Source organism: Jatropha curcas, chromosome 2, assembly GCF_041381405.1.
Source record: "Jatropha curcas cultivar XTBG-Jc1 chromosome 2, XTBG_Jcur_1.0, whole genome shotgun sequence".
Classification (NCBI taxonomy): domain Eukaryota; kingdom Viridiplantae; phylum Streptophyta; class Magnoliopsida; order Malpighiales; family Euphorbiaceae; genus Jatropha; species Jatropha curcas.
Genome location: NC_143152.1, coordinates 14,299,444 through 14,318,076, shown reverse-complemented (window position 1 = coordinate 14,318,076; position 18,633 = coordinate 14,299,444). Strand labels below are relative to the sequence as shown.

Here is an 18,633-nt window from a genome sequence, read left to right as displayed (position 1 = left end):
AAGGAACTGCTTCTCCCGGTTTGCAGAAGTAGCTGTTCAGAGTCAATAGGTAAGGCCGCATCTGTACATTCTCTTTCCTTCCTCTTCGGGTCCTCTCAGCACGGTCCTCATCAGTGGGCTCATAACCCAAACCATAGGTCCCTTCATTCACTGGACATTCCCAGGCTTGCAGTGCAGGATACTTCTTCCCGGACCTTGACATAATTATTCCTGGTAGGTAGGACATTTTCAACATTAGAGGCACCATGCAGTTTATTTGCACTGTCCCAAAATCAAAGAGAATTCGAGAGCTTGCGGTCTTTCCCTCTATAAACTGTACAGTGTCGTATTGAAATCCAGAAAGGGGCAAATTGGCAGTCTCAGGGTTAACCTCAAAGAGAGGCTGGCCCTTTGGCCTTTTGAGCTGACTGTAGTCATCCCCCTGTATGGTGATAACTTTGTCTTCATAGGGAAACTTGACCTTTTGGTGCAGAGATGAGGGTACTGCCTTAGTGTGATGTATCCACGGTCAGCCCAGGAGCAGGTTGAAGCTAGTTGGAACATCAATTACCTGGAAGGGGACTTCCATCACAACTGGCCCAACTGTTAACTTTAGCGTAGCAACCCCCAACACTTCCCTCCGGGTGCTGTCATAGGCCTTCACTATCTGGTCCGAGGGAGTGAAGTCAGTTTCTTCCAACCCTAGACAGCTGGCTACTCTCAGTGGGCAGACGTTCAGCGCCGACCCATTATCAATGAGAACCATGGGCACGGTTTTGTCTCGAGTCTGAACAGTGACATAAAGAGCATTATTATGACTGCCTCCCTCCCTGGGTAAATCGTCATCAGAAAACCCGATGCTCTGCATCTTAGATGATTGGGTAAGGGTGGATACTAGCACTTCGGGGCTAACCTCCACTGATGTCTGTAATTGGCTCAAAGCCTTGCAGAGAGCTTGGCGATGAGGAAAGGATGATGCCAAAAGTTCCCAGATTGACACCCTAGCTTGTGTCTTTTTCAATTGTGAGAGTACTGGGTCCTCCTTCGGCTCCTTTACCTTCTGATAGGGCTTATTCTGGATTTTATCCAAGACCAACGGTTCGTACTGCCTCCCGCTCCTGGTAATGGCATCGACTTCTTCGCTCAGGTCATTCAAATCCAAGACACAGATGTTGTTCATTTAAAGGAACAGTTTGAAAGGATCGATTGGTTCCTGATCAGTCATAATAGCATTTATCCCATGATTTGGCAAAGGATTAGTGCTAATGTTGGGCTTACTCCTCGGAATGATCGAGCCATTGTCTACTAGGTCTTGGATGCGGTTTTTGAGTGTCCAGCAGGCTTCGGTCTTGTGCCCGTATCCCTGATGATACTCGCAATATTCATCTGCCTTGTAGTTTCTTGGCAATGGATTGGGAGGTGGCCTTGCTTCTAGAGGCTTGATATAGTTGGCCTTGACAGCCTCTCTAAAAACCAAAAGGATTGGCATTCCAAGGTCAGTGTATGTTCTTCTCGACTGATTACCGTTCCTCATGTTCCCCACACGTAATGGGTTAGTGGGGGAGATGCTCGCCACTTCGTGGACTTTGCTAGCTTGGCTAGGCTTCTTGTATTTAGAGGTTCCTGAGTCATCTTTCAGTTGCCCTATTTGGATCAGATCTTCCACCTTTGTAGCAGTGGCGATGAGCGACTGGAACGTTGGTAGGTACTGGGTTTGCAACCGTTGTTGGTAAACAGGCTGCTGGTTTTTTATTATTATATTGACCTGCTCCTGCTCAGAAGGCTGATTAATCATCTGGGCAGCTTTGGCCCTCCACCTCGTAAGGAACGAGGAGAAAGGCTCATTATTCTTCTGCTTGGTGGTCTCTAACTCTCTTCGAGTAACGTCCACCTCCATATTGTAGTGGTACTGTGAATTGAATGCATTACAGATATCCTCCCAGGTCTTCATCTTAGACCGATTAAGGCTAACAAACCATCTTAATGCAGCACCGGTAAGAGATTGTTGGAACAACTGAGCAAGGAGCTCACTGCTCAATCCGAATGGGTTTAGGGCACCCACATACATTTTCAAATGTGTTTTAGGACAAGTGGTTCCATCAAACTTGTCCATGTTGGGCATTTTGAATTTAGTTGGTAACCTGGCTTCGGGGAACAAAGACAAAGAGTCCATGTCCACCACTTCCTTGTGGGTCTTCAGGGCAGTGATAGACCTTTCCAGCAGTTCCAACTTTTCCCTCATCCTTTGAGCTTCTAGCTCTGAAGCAGTTTTGGAGGGCATGTCATCCAGGTTCAGGGTAGGGTTTGTTGGCTCAGCAGCAGGACCCTGATTGGAGGCAGCAGGTCCACTTCCCCCGGCCGAAGCCCTATTTCCATTACCATTGTCCAGCTCAGCTATCAGGGCAGTCCTTTGGGCAGCCAATGCCTCATTCATTCTGGCCTCCATTCTGGCCTCTAGCTGTTCGATGAGGGTTTGGATATCAGCAAGTGATGCCATTGATGCAGGTAAAGCTGCTGAAGTTGTAGGTGAAGCTGGTGTAGCTGGTGAAGCTGGTTATAGTACTGTAGGTGTGGCTGGCACTGATGTGGGCGCTTGGATCGTGGGCACCTGAAAGTACAAGGGTAGGTGGATTAAGTATAGTGTTTGGTGTATGAGGTAGGTTGACTCCTTGTCCAACTGTGCATGACTAATGGTGAAAGAGTGTTTTCCGTCCTCTTTGCGTTTACCCCATGTTTATGGTATGTCGTGAATGCACGTAACAGCACATCATAATCTGTTTTAATGGTATGGTTCTCATCATTGGGTGCATACAGTCCTAGAGGGTAGGTTCTATAGGCTATGACACGAATAGAGAATCGGCTTATAAAGGGACCCTTGAGCCTTGAGCATGGATATACCTAACCACATGTGAAACAAAGAGTTTCGCGTGGGTCCAACGGTACGCATGCCCATGGGCCATCCCCAAAAGGATTAGGGATGGTTTTCGGCAATAGGGAGGACGCTTTGGCTGTCCGTCAACATAATCAAAGAGACCTGCCGATCAGCGCTACTTGCTATCCAGACTCAGAAGTTTGAACAGAAAGAGAAGAAATTCATTTGAAATTCATTTTTTATGCAATGGAGAAAAAGATTCTCAATCGTGCAAATAAATCAACAAATTAAAAATGTTTTAATTTAGTTGTACAATCAAGTTCAAATTCTCCTTATTCCGTATTCTTAAAGAAAGAATACTGGATTTTTTTCTGTTGGGGTACCCTGCAAAACAAAGCATAGTAAATAATACCCTAAAGAAGGGCAGGTTAGTTTACACAACAATTGTAGTCCTCTTTATGCAAAAATATTGCATACATCCCCAGTGAAGTCGCCAAACTGTGAACCCCTCCCTCGAAAACATAAGCAGATAAAATGCTTATGACTAAGGGCAGAAATGCACGTGAATGTATGAGTCGCCACCTTGTTTAATTATTTTAGGGTAAACTAGGAAAAAACCCTAAGTTGACTCCAATTTTAATTAACCTAATTACTAGATTAATTATTCCAATGTCTAAGGCACAATCTTCAAACCCGAGGTGGATCTCGAGACCATGTCATGTTGATGAACTAACCAAAGAATGCATGCTTTGCAAGGCAAAAGATGTAATTGGACCAATGAAAAGTGTTTAAGTGATTTCGATGATTTCGACTTGCCACTCGGGGTTAAATCCCAAACGTGCCTACGTACTTTCGTTTGAATGGAAGATCAAAGTCAACGTAGTTCGATAGGCCTCTTTTAGAGGGCTTTGAATGAGGATGCTTTATGCATGAGTATATGTATGCTTTGTGCATTTTTGTTTAGGCATTTTGCCAAAGAATTGATTGATTTTTAGGCATTTGATGCCAAAAATGTTGATTTTAATGGCTTTTAGCCAAAAAGATTGATTTAGGCAATCACTGCCAAAAATGATTAATTTTAGGCGATTGTCGCCAGAATGATTGATTTTAAAGCTTTTAGCCAAAAAAAGTGATCTAGGCAATTTGATTGCCAAAATGATGTTGATTGGGCGATTGTCGCCAAAATGATTGATTTAAGGCTTTTAGCCAAAATAAGTTGATTAATTTTAAGGCATTTTGCCAAAAGATCGATTTAATTGTAGGCAATTTGTTGCCAAAACGTGATCGATTAAGGCTTTTAGCCACAATTATTAATTAATTGGACTTAAGCCGGATTTGTTTGAAATAAAGGCGATTACACCATAGCTATTAATTAACTAGGTGTTTTAAGCCAATATTGTCGGACTTAGGCTTTAATACCACGATTATTAATTAATCGGGCATTTAGCCTAAATTTATTTAATTGAGGCAATTTGTTTGCCTAACGATGACATGGATGCATTTATTCAGTCGTAGAATTATTAAGAGTAGAAAAGAAGCATGCATGAAGTGCTAAAATTAAATAGGCAGAGTTCAGTTCATGTACCTGATTTAATCGTCGACCGCTTCTTAACTCCAGGTTAAGCTCCTCGTTAAGGGAATTAATTTTAATTTAATTTTAAGTGACCAAGTATCACAACAATAAAATAAAACTAAAATTAAAAAATGCAAGAAAGCAGTAAAGAATCGCAAAGAGCGTAGGGAGAAGGAGCGTCTGTCAACACAGACTGAGTGAGTCAAAACGGAAAGCCCGGGGCCACTATTTATAATAATAATAAAAAAAAGGACTGTTTCGGCGGCTGGGCCGCCGGAGGCCGGCGGCTGGGCCGCAGGAGGCCGGCGGCTGGGCCGCCTGAGATTGGCGGCTTGGGCCGCCGATGTCAGGCTGTTGGGCCGCCGGGGCTCGGCGGCTCGGGCCGCCGGTTCCCGGCAGTTGGGCCGCCGGGGCTCGGCAGTTCGGGCCGCCGGTGTCCGGCGGCTAGGCCGCTGATGGCCGGTGGCTTGGCCGCCGAAAGCCAGCGGATGGACCGCCGTGCCTGGGGGTTTTGCTACTTTTTCATTCCGGGAGCTTTTTCGGGAGTTCCGGGCCTCCAAAAAATATTCCGGGACCAGTTCTGTGATCCACGTAATTTTTCGGACATTTCAAGTACCATATTGGCATATTTTCGGTGAACTTTCCGAGTGGCCTCCGATCCGGCCGGACTGTTTGCAGTCCGTGAAAACTGGCTCTTTGAGCCTCAAAATTTGGGTATTCACACCAAGTGAATCTAGAGTAATCATCAATAATAACAAATGCATAAGATTTACCTCCAAGACTAGAAGGAGTAACAGGTCCAAATAAATCAAGGTGTAGCAATTCTAAAGGTCTAGAAGTAGAAACCATACCTTTAGATTTGAAAGATGTTCTGATTTGTTTGCCCAATTGACAAGCATCACAAATGTGATCTTTTTCAAACTTTAGCTTTGGCAAACCATGAACCAAGTCTTTCTTAGACAGTTTAGAAATAAGGTGCATACTTGCATGTCCAAGTCTTCTATGCCATAACCAACTAGAATTGTCAACAGAAACTAAGCAAATGTCTAGGTTATGCATATCAGAAAGGTCTACTAGGTATTTGTTCCCAAACCTTTTTCCAACAAATAAAGTTTTGTTATCATGCATGTTCTGAACTTCACAATAAGAGGGTTCAAAGATCACTCTTCTATTTTTATCACAAATCTGACTTACACTTAACAAGTTATAATGTAATCCTTCTACTAAGCATACATCTTCTATTGAAGGCTTAGAACCTACCACACCAATACCAATGATTTTACCTTTAGCTTTATCTCCAAAGCTCACTGTACCTCCCTTTTTCTTTTCTAATCTGGTGAATTTCTTTCTATCACCAGTCATATGCCTAGAGCAAGCGCTGTCCATGTACCACATTTCTGTTTTCAGCTCACTCCTTAGGCACACCTGAAAAAATCACGCAGATTTAGGTACCCAACTCGTATTAGGTCCTGGAGGGTTAGTGGTAACATGTGTATTCAACTTACTATGATTTTTCTTTTAGTTGAGACTAACAGAATTTTCAAATTGCTTCTGATGTTCTAAAGTCACAACATTAGAAACAACATTTTTCATATTAGAAACACGATTCTGTTTTGAAATGCTATCATAGTTAGAACTTGTCTTTTCTTTAGAAAACGATTCTGAAATTGACTTTAGAATTCTAATCTCAGTTTTCAAAGATTCATTTTCAGAATTCAGATTTTTACATTTTTCTTCAAAGTGTTTCAGATTTTCAGAAAATTTGTCATTGCAATCTTTAAGATCTTTGATTTCAACAATAAGATCTTTGCATGTAACTTCTTGATAAAAAGCATCTTTCAAATGATTACATTCAGTTTTTAATTTTCTGAAGTCTTTCTTTAGAACTTTATGCTTTCTAACAAGCTTTTCAAATTCAGTGCAAAGGTTATTATAAGTATCTAGAAGATCACTTTCTGATTCAAGTTCAGAGATACTTACATTGCTTTCATCACGTTTTTGGCATATTGTATTTGCTTCACTACTTTCAGCTTTCTGTGTTGAAGTCGGAGTTTTGATTTCCTTGGAGTCAGAATCGATAGTGGCCATTAGACAAATATTCGTAGTTTCCTCCTGGTCACTTTGACTTTCAGAATTAGAATCGTCTGAGACACTCCAAGCAGCTACAAATGCTTGCTTCAACTTTTCTTTCTTTGATTTCTTTTTCAGCTTAGGACAATTAGGCTTGATATGGCCGGGCTTGTTGCACTCATAACAAACCACTTCAGAAAGTTCTTTCTTAGGCAAGTTGCTATTTTTAGATGAAAAGTTCTTTTTGATAAACTTTTTCTGTGGCCTTCCACCTTTTTTATAGACTTTCTTGAATCTCTTAGCAACAAGTGCTAAATCATCACTATCAAGATCAGAAGAACTTTCTTCACTAGAAACTACTTTCACAGCCAGTCCTTTCTTTTTCTTATCTTCTACACTCAAAGAGGATTTCATCTCTTCTGAAACAAGAGCTCCTATCAAATAATCATACGTTACAGGAGTTTCTTTATAGTTCATTACAGTTCCTATAGAATCCCATTTTTTAGGTAGAATTCTAAGGATTTTCTTAACAAGCTCATCTTCTAAAATTTCCTTTCCAAGAGTTCTCAAAGGGTTAACTATATTTGTAAATCTGGAATTTAGTTCAGCTATAGTCTCTCCTTCTCTCATACTAAACATTTCATATTCTCTCCAAAGGATATTAATTCTGGATTCCTTCACTTGGTCAGTACCCTCATAAGTAACTCTAAGTTTTTCCCATACTTCCGTTGCAGACTTACATCCAGACACTTTGTTATATTCTGTTGGATCTAATGCACAGTGAAGAATATTAATGGCTTTTGCATTTATAGATATGTCATTCCAATTGGCATCATTATATTCTTCTTCTGTTTTTGGAATTCTTTCATTGTCAACAGTTTTCATAGGAATACGAGGACCTGTTATAACATTCCTCCAGCAATTTATATCAACTGATTTTATAAAGTTTTCCATTCTGGTTTTCCAATAAGAGTAATTAGAGCCATTGAACAGAGGTGGTCTAGAAACAAATTGACCTTCTAAAGATGTAAGAGGAAATGGGGCTACCATGGGATCTTTTCTCTCAAGCGGTTAAGCTTCGGTAAGTCAAGAGCCAAGAGCTCAGATACCAGATTGTGGGTCCCGTTTATATATGGCACAACCCAAGAGGGGTGGTGAATTGAGTTTTCTAAAAATTTAACTTTCAAAAACAAAAATCAGAATTCTATTGCAGCGGAATTAGAAAGCATTTGTGAGAGTTAGTTATCAAGTTTAGAACTTCCTCACAAAGCTTATTGCACGATTAGAAAGACTCTGTGAAGAACAATTATTGCATTTAGAACTGCTTCACAAAGCTTAAGCAATTTTAGAATAACTCTGTGAAGGACAGCTATTGCGATTAGAACAGCTTCACAAAGCTTAAGCAATTTTAGAAAGACTCTGTGAAGAACAGCTATTGCGATTAGAACAGCTTCACAAAGTTTATTGCTATTTTAGAAAGACTCTGTGAAGAACAGCTATTGCGATTAGAACAGCTCCACAGAGCTTAAGAAATTTTAGAAAGACTCCATAAACAACAGTTATTGCATTTTAGAACTGGTTCACAAAGCTTTAAGCAAGATTAGAAAACTGATTATAATTCAAATTGTGAATTACACTGAATATAGAAGGACAGATTAGAACTTGGTAAAATCACAATACAGAAATCCAGAGTTCTAATGTTCCACAGAGATAAAGCTTATTCACGATTAGAATCAGAAACTCATTAACAACATCGCATTTCTAAACAGATTAACAATTGCGTAAATAGAATATAATCAAGCAGAACTTCAGAAAGTAAAAGAAGATAAACACAGAGATTTATAGTGGTTCGGCACTAACTCGCCTACATCCACTCCCCAAGACGCATCTTGAGATCCTCCACTATGTTATCTCTTTTCAAGGGTAAGAGACAAACCAACAATACAAGGAAATAGATCAACACCTAGATCTAACCTTTATCCCACTAGATTTTCCAAAGGTTCTAGTTAACCTCAACCCCTTTCTGTTTTTGCAGAGATCAAAAACTCAAATCAAGACATTAGAATCTCACACAAGGAGAAGGTCGCTTGATAACCTATAACACCATAGCTTTTCACCTAAGCTATTACACAAAAGTTTTTCAAATAAAGAGCCTGTCTACAACAGATTACAGAATCTATATAGACAGAGAGAAATGCAAATATAAGCACAGGAAGAACAGAAAATGAATTTAGAAAACAGATTTAAAGATCAGAACTGTTCTTCAGAAAATGTTGTTAATAAATTTTCTTTTCTCTTAAAAATTTTTCTTGAAGCAAAGTGACGAAAAGAAATAGGGGGATTAAAGAGAGAGCTTTGAGAGATTTAAGCTTTAAACAATGGACTCATACTCTTTTGCAAAACCCGATCTTTTTAAAAGAGGAAATGGTTTTTATATGAAAAGATGATATTCTCTTTTGAAGTTAACATTGAGATTATTTTTGCTTTAATGAGCAATAAAGTTTCTGATATTTTTAAACTAACGAGGCAATGCATGGTTGCAATTAAAATGGCTGTTTGACCACATTTAATATTCACACATGCAAGGTTTGAAGGTGAAAGGTTCAATTTAGAAAACAGTGTAGCATTTATATCAGAAACAGCCAGCTGTATTAGAAATAGACAGTTGTATTAAATCAGAAACTGCTTTTTAGATCAGAAAATGCTTTTTGCAGAATTTCATTTAAGAGCTACAAAGAATATTTACTCCTGTGAACCCCTCCCCCCAAAAACACATAGGCATGTAATGCATATGATGAATGAGAAGAAATGCACGTGATGTGTGAGTCGCCACCTTGTTTAATTATTTTAGGGTAAACTAGGAAAAAACCCTAAGTGACTCCAATTTTAATTAACCTAGTTACTAGATTAATTACCCAATGTCTAAGGCATGGTCTTCGAACCTGAGGTGGATCCCGAGACTATGTCATGCTGATGAAACTAACCAAAAAATGAATGCTTTGCAAGATGATTGGACCAATGGAATGTTTAAGTGAGTTTGAATGATTGCGACTTGCCGCTCGGGGTTAAATCCCGAACGTGCCTACGTACTTCCGTTTGAATGGAAGATCAAAGTCAACGTAGTTCGATAGGCCTCTTCTAGAGGGCTTTAGATGGGATGCTTGATGCATGAGTGTGTGTATGCTTTGTGCATTTTTGTTTAGGCATTTTGCCAAAGAATTGATTGTTTCAGGCACTTGGTGCCAAAATGTTGATTTGAGGCTTTTTGCCAAAAGAAAGGATTTGGGCTTATTCTTGCCAAAAGATAAGTTGTGCTTATTTGCTTGCCAAAGATTAATTGGGCTTATTATTGCCAAAAGATTGATTGTTTAGGCGATTGTCGCCAAAATTGAATGATTTAAGGCTTTTTAGCCAAAATGAATTGATTTAGGCAATTGTTGCCAAAGGTTGATTCAAGGCTTTTAGCCAAAAGAAATTGATTTAAGCGATTTGTCGCTATAAAAGAGATTAATTTTCACTTATAAGCAATTTATTTGCTTAAAGTGATTATTTAAAAGGCTTTTATCCAAACTATTGATTTAAGCGATTTGTCGCTATAAAAGATTAACTTTTCACTTATAAGCAATTTGTTTGCCTAAAGTGATTAATTAAATTGAAATATAGGCAATTTATTGCCATAAAAAAACGTGTTTAAGTAGGACCTTTTAGTCACAATCATTGATTAACTGGACTTAGGCTAAGAACTGTTCGAAATAAAGGCAATTTCACCATAGTTATTGATTAACTAGGCTTCTTTAGCCAATAATGTCAGATTTACGCTTTAATACCTCGATTATTAATTAATCGGGCATTTAAGCTTAATCTTTATTTGATTGAGGCAATTTATTTGCCTAGTGGATGATATGGATGCATTCATGCAGTTATAGAGTTAAGGGGAGTAGAAAAGAAGCATGCATGAAGTGCTAAAATTAAATAAGCGTAGTCTAATTTATGTACCTGATTTAATCTCCGACCGCTTCTTAACTCCAGGTTAAGCTCCTCGTTAAGGGAAATATTAATTAAAATGGAATTTTAATGGCCACTTAGTAAAGCAAGAAAAAATGAAAGCAGAATAAAATAAAATAAAATAAAATAAAGAATGCAGAAAGCGATAAAAGAATCGCAAAGAGCGTAAAGGGAGAAGAGAGGTCCGTCAACACAGACTGTGTCTAAAATGGAGCCCCGGGGCCTCTTTTTATAGAAAAAAAACGCACCCCGGGCGCGCCTGCCCGCCCTCGAGGGCGGGCATGCCCGCCTGGGCTGGGCGGGCGTGCCCGCCTGGTTTGGGCGGGCGCGCCCGTCCTTGAGGGTGGGCATGCCCACCCCCGCGGGTGGACATGCGTGCCTTTTTTTTTCTTTCCGGAGGCTTTTCCGGGAGTCCCGGACTTCCAAAAAATATTCCGAGACCAGTTTCGGAATCTTCGTAATTTTTCGGACATTTCAAGTACCATATTGGCACACTTCCGGTGAACTTTTTGAATGACCTCTGGTCCGACCGGGCTGTTTGTAGTCCGAAAGAATTGGCTCTTTGAGCCTCAAAATTTAGGTATTCACAGTTGCCCCCCACCGGCAACCATAAAAGATGTTTTATGGGCGCTGGTGGTTGTCTGAAAACTAAATTTTGTAGGCGAATGTTAGACGCGTCAAAAGGACCCGCCTCTTGGCTATTTGCTTATAAATAGCTCAAAAACTCATTATTTCATTTATTCTCCACTCTCCAAATCAAAAGAGCTCTCTCAAATTCTCTCAACTTTCTCATCATGGCTTCCCCAAGCTATAGTAGCGGTGAGGGCCTCCTGGAGTCTCTGGGAATTTCTGTGGACGATGTCAATCTTGCGGCGGACGCTGACAATCATGCTTCCATGACCGGCGTCTTTGCCCAGGTAAGCTCCCTTCGCTTCTGTACTTTTGGGCCTTAGGCCAAGTGTGAATTTTTTGGGCCTTAGGCCAAATTATGATTTTTCGGGCCTTAGGCCAAATCGTGATTTTTTTGGGCCTTAGGCCAAATTATGATTTTCGGGCCTTAGGCCAAATCGTGATTTTTTTTGGGCCTTAGGCCAAATCGTGATTTTTTGGGCCTTAGGCCAAATTGTGATTTCTTGGGCCTTAGGCCAAATCGTGATTTCTTGGGCCTTAGGCCAAATCGTGATTTCTTGGGCCTTAGGCCAAATCGTGATTTCTTGGGCCTTAGGCCAAATCGTGATTTTTGGGCCTTAGGCCAAAATCGTGATTTTTGGGCCTTAGGCCAAATGGTGATTTTTGGGCCTTAGGCCAAATCGTGATTTTTGGGCCTTAGGCCAAATCGTGATTTTTTGGGCCTTAGGCCAAATCGTGATTTCTTGGGCCTTAGGCCAAATCGTGATTTTTGGGCCTTAGGCCAAATCGTGATTGAATCTTACCACTTTTATTAGTATGATACTGGGGGAGGATTAGGATATCTTTTAGTTAGGAACCAAAGGATAACCTTAAACTGTTTTACCTTCTAGGATGCATACATTAGGCTGGACGTGGGCGAGTCCTCTATTGCTGAGATCCCATTTGACATACTTGATCCTAATAACCCGGTCGGAGCCATCATTGGCCCCTCTCACCTGGGCTTCTTAAGAAATCTCGAGCTGGGTAGGCAGAATTACAAGAGTTTACTGGGCGCGTTGGCTGAGAGATGGTGGGACACCACCAACACTTTCCACTTCTCTTGGGGCGAGATGACGATGACCCCAACTGACTTTTCATTGATTTCTGGGATTCCTTTTGGTACTCGGCCGATCGAGCTGTATGACGATTGGAGGACTGCGGTTACCCCCGACCGAATGACGGAGTTGATAGGGATTGACCTTCCCCGGATTGTTAGACCCAGCCATTCATCCCCCGATCTGAGTGTTTCGAGGCACTGGTTATCCTCCCAAGCCCCTAGCATTTATGCCCGACATAGACAGGGAGAGCTAACGGCTACTCAGGTAGCTAGATTCACTCTGCTGCTGCTGTTTGCTTCGTCTTTCTGGTCTAACAGAAAAGAGAAGTTTAATCCCTCTATACTGAGGAGTTTGGAGGACTTGGCCCACCTCACTGAGTATGACTGGGCCGGTGCTATTCTGAGCCGCATGTACGATGATATGTGCGATCTGAGTCGAGGCCACTGTAGGCTCAGTGGGACCTACTATTTCTGGGAGGTAATGTAAAGAACATATCCTCATTATGTGCCCCCCTTTATTTTTATTATTAATCCTTTCCTTCCTTGTGCAGACTTGGGCCTTTGAGTATTTTCCCTATATCCGCCCTGAGCTGGCCCGCACTGATCTTGGGCTAGGGTTGGTACCTTTAGCTTGGAGATGGTACCGAGCTAACCAACAGTCTATTCTACACCGGAAGTCTTTGGGAGATCTGCGGAGCTTCTTCGATACTTGTACCATAGGGCAGGCGAGTGCATTCCTAATTTCTCTTGGTTATGTGAAAAAATAAAAAAGATTTATTAACACATTTGCTTCTCTTACATAGGTTGAAGTAGGGGCGATGGGCATCCGACTCCAACATTGGATTGAGGCGGATCCCCATTTCAGGCGATCAGAGGCTCTGTCTCGGCGGCGGTTTGTCTTATCACATCCTGTTCAGAGACGTTACTACCTGGGTGAGCGAGTGGACTTCCAGGTTAGGGGCTGCCGCTCCGTTCCTCTTCCTCCCCCTGAGGACATGTGAGCGGGGAAACAGATGGTTCTTACAGATGTCCATACTGAGGGTATCCCGTACATGGAATTGATCCGGGGTGGAGATTATGACGAATTCTGCCAGGTGTTTTTGATGCGGCCCATCGGCTCCAGGTTCGACAGTCTCCCGAGGTCGACTCCTTCCCAGCCGCTTGGCACCCGTTCCTCTCGGGCTTCCGGTTCTTCGGCCAGGACTCCAAGGAGGAGGCCTGTGACCCAGCCTTCTTCTTCTACTCCGGTGGAGGGTTCGTCTCGAGCTGGCCCTAGTCATTCGGTTGGTGCCTTCAGGATTCCCCAGGCTATTTCAGAGGCTACCAGGCCTGTCCATCCGGGCTTGGCCAATTTGCACCTTCCATACAGCATTTCCTATTACACTCCTGAGGGTCCTTCGTCTCTTAGGGAGGTATCCCTGGACCGTGTGAATCACCTGGCTCTTCCTCCTGATGACATTAATGAGGTAATGTCTGGTAAATCCCTCATAAAAAAGGATTCATAAGAGATTTGTATATTGACTTTGTATTTTTGTGTGATTTCCAGGTTCCTGACGGCTTGATCCGTCAGATGATGGAGCTAATCCTTGGAATGCAGGAGGAACTAACTTCAGCTTGGACACTGCAGGCTTTTGACGACCAGAGGAGGAGGAGGTCTCGCCGCTGAAAGCTGCTAGACTTCTTTGCTTTCCTTTACTTTCTTTCCCTCTTTTTTTTTTTTACTGTATTGAATCTTGGCCTGTATTTCTGTACTCAACTTATTTGTACCTGTATTTGATTAATACTGACAGTATGCATGCATTAGATTTGAGCAGAAAAGGATTAAAAAGTACACACTTTGTTTCTCTTTTTTTTTGTTTTTTTTTTTTTTTCGAAAGAGAAAAGGAAAGAAAAAAAAAAGTTATTTTCTACTTTTATTTCTATTTTTCTTTTTTTCTTTTTCTTCTTCTTTTTTTTTTTTTTTGTTTTTTTTTTTCATGCCTGCCTGGGCTGGGCGGGCGTGCCCACCCTGGGCTGGGCGGGCGTGCCCGCCCTGCCTGGGCGGGCATGTGCGCCCACGCTGCGCGGGCGTGCCCGCCCTAGCTGGGCGGGCATGTCCGCCCACGCTGGGCGGGCGTGCCCGCCCTTCCTGGGTGGGCATGTCCGCCCACCCTAACCGGGCGGGCGTGCCCGCCTTTCAGGTGGGCATACCCGCCTTAGAGGGCGCGGGCAGCCGCCCTTAGGCGCGACTTTCTCAATAAAAAGGCTGCTTTCAGCCCCTTTTTTTTTCATTCTGACTCTCGAACACTGTGCTTAAACAACTATTTAGGTCAGTTCTCTCTCTTCCCTCCTTTTTTTTTTTTTTTACTTATTATTATTTATTTTATTTATTATTATATTTATTATTTTTTTTTTTAATAAAAACAGGAAAGATAAATAAATAAGAAACATGAATCCCTTTTACAATCATAGCATGCATAGCTGGACCAGGAGTCTCTCCAAAGTTGAAAAGATCAATTTGGGGAGGTACGGAATTTCTCCTGTTATCACTCTTAGGGGCGTAGTAGTTGACTGGGACTTTGTGCGAGCCTGTATTAGATTTTGGGATCCTGAGGCTCACGTTTTTCGGTTTGGGGCTATGATGGAGGAAATGTGCCCTCTTTTTGAGGAATTTTGTGCGATTATAGGGTGTGATCCCAATGCTCCCTTGGTTAGGCACGAGGTGAAAGTTGGGTATGTTAAGTCATTTGAGAACTTGTTTCGGTTTAGCCGGCCACAGGCTAGGGCTATGATTGTGGATGATCAGAAGGCGATTCTGCTGCCTCTGATTGATGAATTTTCAGAGACTTGCTTGGACGACCCTGACCGGATGAGGCTGAGGATGCGGGCCCTGGTTTTCTGCTTATTGGCTGGTTTCTTATTCAACCGGGACCCGGGTTTTGGAGACTTGCGGCTTTGCCCTATGGTTTGGCAAATGGAGGACATGGGTTGCATTGGCGGTATTGTGCTGGCTGAGACCATTAGAAGTCTTGACAGAGCCGCTTTAGGGTTCGACGATTGGACCGTTTCTCCCATTATTTTGCAGGTATTTCTCCCTATCATCTTTCCTCATTCTTCTTCTTCCTCTTTTTTTCTTATAATGGAAAAGATCCATTATTCAGGTTTGGTTGAGGGATCACCTTCAAGTAGTGGCTGCTCCAACCTCCCTTCCCTACAATTCTTCTCAATATACCATATTGGCACACTTCCGGTGAACTTTTTGAATGACCTCTGGTCCGACCGGGCTATTTGCAGTCCGAAAGAATTGGCTCTTTGAGCCTCAAAATTTAGGTATTCACAACTCCAAAGATATTTTAGATAGGAAAACGTGAAGAGTAAAGATTTTGGCTATAAATTTATTCAAAAACATTTCAAAACAATTTTGAGAGAGATAAAATAGATTTGTGCTTATAATATCATTTACTCTATATCCTACAATAATTTCCTAAGACTTATTATAATACTAACCAATAGGAAATATCTTCTTTAATCTTCATGGTCTTCAAATAAAAATCTTGGGATGTAGGAACTTCATTTCTTCAATAATTTTCAACAATAATTTCTGCATAAAATAATATTAGCACATACAAGAATATTAAATTTATTTGTTTTGTATAATCATCAAAATCTCAAGATAAAATTGACCCTTGAGCCAACAATAAGATCTTGCATCAGGAATGGTGTATTGTCAAAGTTACCAATTAATCCATCTAAGCCTATTCAGGGCAAGTTTGTTGATCAAGACTGTGAATACCATCAGTGCAAAGGTCATTCTACTGATAATTGCTTCAGACTCAAACATGATATACAAGATTTGATAGATAGTGGGAAGATCACCAAGCCTTCTGAGCATAGTAAGCCTATGCCCGGAAACCATTAAAGTTAGTTGTGATGAGTGTATTGAACAAGCTCTTAATCCTGTTTTTTGTTTTTCTGAATGTTGCTTTGAGAACAATATGGGTGGATTTCCTTTACTATTTCAATCAATGGGAGTGAATTTTGATTACTTATTTTCTTGTTTCTCCTAATTGTTATGTTCATGGCATTAATTATACCACACGCATATTTGGCATAAATGCATTGCATCATTTTGCATTTAACCTAAGCACCGCCGAAAATCCCAAAATAATCGAAATCGGATCAGACTTTAAGCTTGAGCTCAGAAACGATCTCCAAGAATGTCTCAAGAGGAATTCAGAAGTTTTCGCTTAGAGTTATGCTGATATACCGCGTGTCAATAAGTCAATTACAGAGCATGTCATCCCTACCGATCCGAATATCAAGCCAGTAAAGCGGAAAAGAAGACGGGTCAGACCAGAGTGGCAAGACAAGACGAAGGCTGAGGTTCAGAAGCAGCTAGATGCAGGTTTCTTGGAGGTAGTGCATTACCCTGAGTGGTTAGCAAACATAGTCCCTATGCTCAAGAAGGATGGGAGACTAAGAGTCTGCGTTGACTACAAAGATTTAAACAAAGCCTCGCCCAAAGATGACTTCCCTCTTCCACATATGGATGTTCTGATCGACAGTGCTGCAAGAATGAGATGTTATTCCATTACGAACAAAAAAAAAAAAGAAGAAAAAAATGATGATGAAATAAAAAATATGATAGTTGAAAAAAAAAGAAAAATAATGAAGAGAAAAAGCCGAGAGTGAGTTTTTCAAAAAGTTTGTTTTATTCATTGACTGCCAAATAGGTGGCTAGGAACATTTTGTGTTGCTATGGTGTTTCTCATCACATAGTTACAGACAATGGTTTTCACTTCCGAGCAGATGTCATCCTAGAGGGAAATTCAGGCCCAACTGGCATGGACCGTTCAGAATTCAGAAGCTATTGGCCAAGGGTGCCGCTGAATTAGTCACTACGGAAGGAAAATCTTTTAATCGGATTGTTAATCAAAACCAGATGAAAAGGTTTTATGTCTGAAATGATGATTTCGATCACTAAAAAAAAAAAAAAAAAAAAAAGAGGAAGCTAGGTTGAAAACCCGAAAGGGCGACCTAGGTAAGAAATGAACTCGTTAGGTTGAAAACCCGTAAAGAGCGGCCTAGGCAAAAGTTAGAGTTTAAAAATAATAATAAAAAAAAAGAGAAAGAAAAAAAAAAGAAAAAGAAAAAAAGAGAGAAAAATCTTGAGATTAACGCGTGGTGCTTAGTTTAAATGCGAAATCTATGCCATGCATTTATGACATACTTGCGACTGGTTGCTCAATGCCATCAACCTGACTAGAAGGAGAATAGGCGAATGAGTAGTTATAATGAACGACTATTGTATTAAAGTAGTTGCTCTGTACTTCTGTATGATGTTGAAAGAAGTAAGATCAATAAAAGAGCTTGATCTTCAGATTTTTTTTCTTCCCTTTTGTTTCTGGGATATGATTGTTGACTACAAGACCTTCCTCTCTGCCTATTTGGTCAGCATTTGCTCATTTGTTTTGAAGATGTTTGGCTTTTGGTCCTGCCTGAGTGTTGGATTCTTTTAGACGGCGATCAGGAGGTCAAATGCTATTTTCTCGGTGGTTTCCTTGGAAGGATCGATAAAGGAAAACCATGCATAAATCCCTAGCACTTAAATATGTTCATGCATACATGAGGGAGTTGCATATTTTATCTCTTTCTGAATGTTGCAGGTGATAAAATGGTCACCCCATCTTTTTCAAATGTAAGTTTCCATCCTTAGTTAAAAAAAAAAAATCCACTTTTATGTGCTTTCATTTCTTAATCCAAGGGCAGGAGGCCCAAGTGCTAAGTCAGCAAATAATTTCAAAAGAAAAGATTTGTTGTTGTCTTTTGGTGTCTTTAAGTGCAGCGAACAGGAATCAATAAAGAGGGAACTGCTGGAATTATTCATTGAAAAGAAAAAAGGGGAGGATACAATGATTAGGAGCTTATGGCCCTCCAAAATACAGGAAATTGAATAAAGAGAAAAGCAGCAGCTAAGTCATCACATCCACCAAATTACCCTCAGGTAAGTTTTTCTTTCAACTCTGCATCAGCAAAAGTATACCTAAAAATTTGGGTCTAGAAAAATTTAGCAATTTGGGACTAGAAAAATTTAACAAAAATTTTTGCTTTGCCAAAATTTCAAAATTTTTTCTGCAATGGATAAAAAAAAAAAGATTTTCAAGGTTTGCTTAAAAGATAATATTTTTGGTCTCGGGATGGATTCCTGACTGGGGGCAAAAATAAAATCTTTTACCCTGATGCAAAAATTTCAAATTTCAAAGTTTATGGTTATTAATGCATGGGGGCATGTGATGCTCCAACATCTAACAAAGGCAAGATCTATTTGTACACAGAAATTGCTCTTTTCTTTTGAAAATGTTTTCAGGTCAACCGGTGATGGTTTCTCGAAGCTGTTGGCGCTCCAACATTTAACAAAGCGAAATCTGT

General features: G+C 40.8%; 1 protein-coding gene across 1 annotated transcript; it reads left to right on the top strand.

Moving 5' to 3' along the window:
• Positions 1-11,962: 11,962 nt before the first annotated feature.
• LOC149498283 (uncharacterized) lies at positions 11,963-12,992 on the top strand. The gene is made up of 2 exons (XM_089717281.1): positions 11,963-12,703; positions 12,777-12,992. The coding sequence occupies exons 1-2, from the start codon at positions 12,239-12,241 to the stop codon at positions 12,990-12,992; spliced, it is 681 nt and encodes a 226-aa protein (XP_089573407.1). The 5' UTR covers positions 11,963-12,238.
• Positions 12,993-18,633: the final 5,641 nt, after the last annotated feature.

Excerpts from the sequence above, each read along its gene's own strand:
- LOC149498283 (XM_089717281.1), top strand. The coding sequence starts at position 12,239 with ATGACGATGACCCCAACTGACTTTTCATTGATTTCTGGGATTCCTTTT. Across the intron at positions 12,704-12,776 it reads GGACCTACTATTTCTGGGAG|ACTTGGGCCTTTGAGTATTT; the intron begins GTAATGTAAAGA and ends TTCCTTGTGCAG.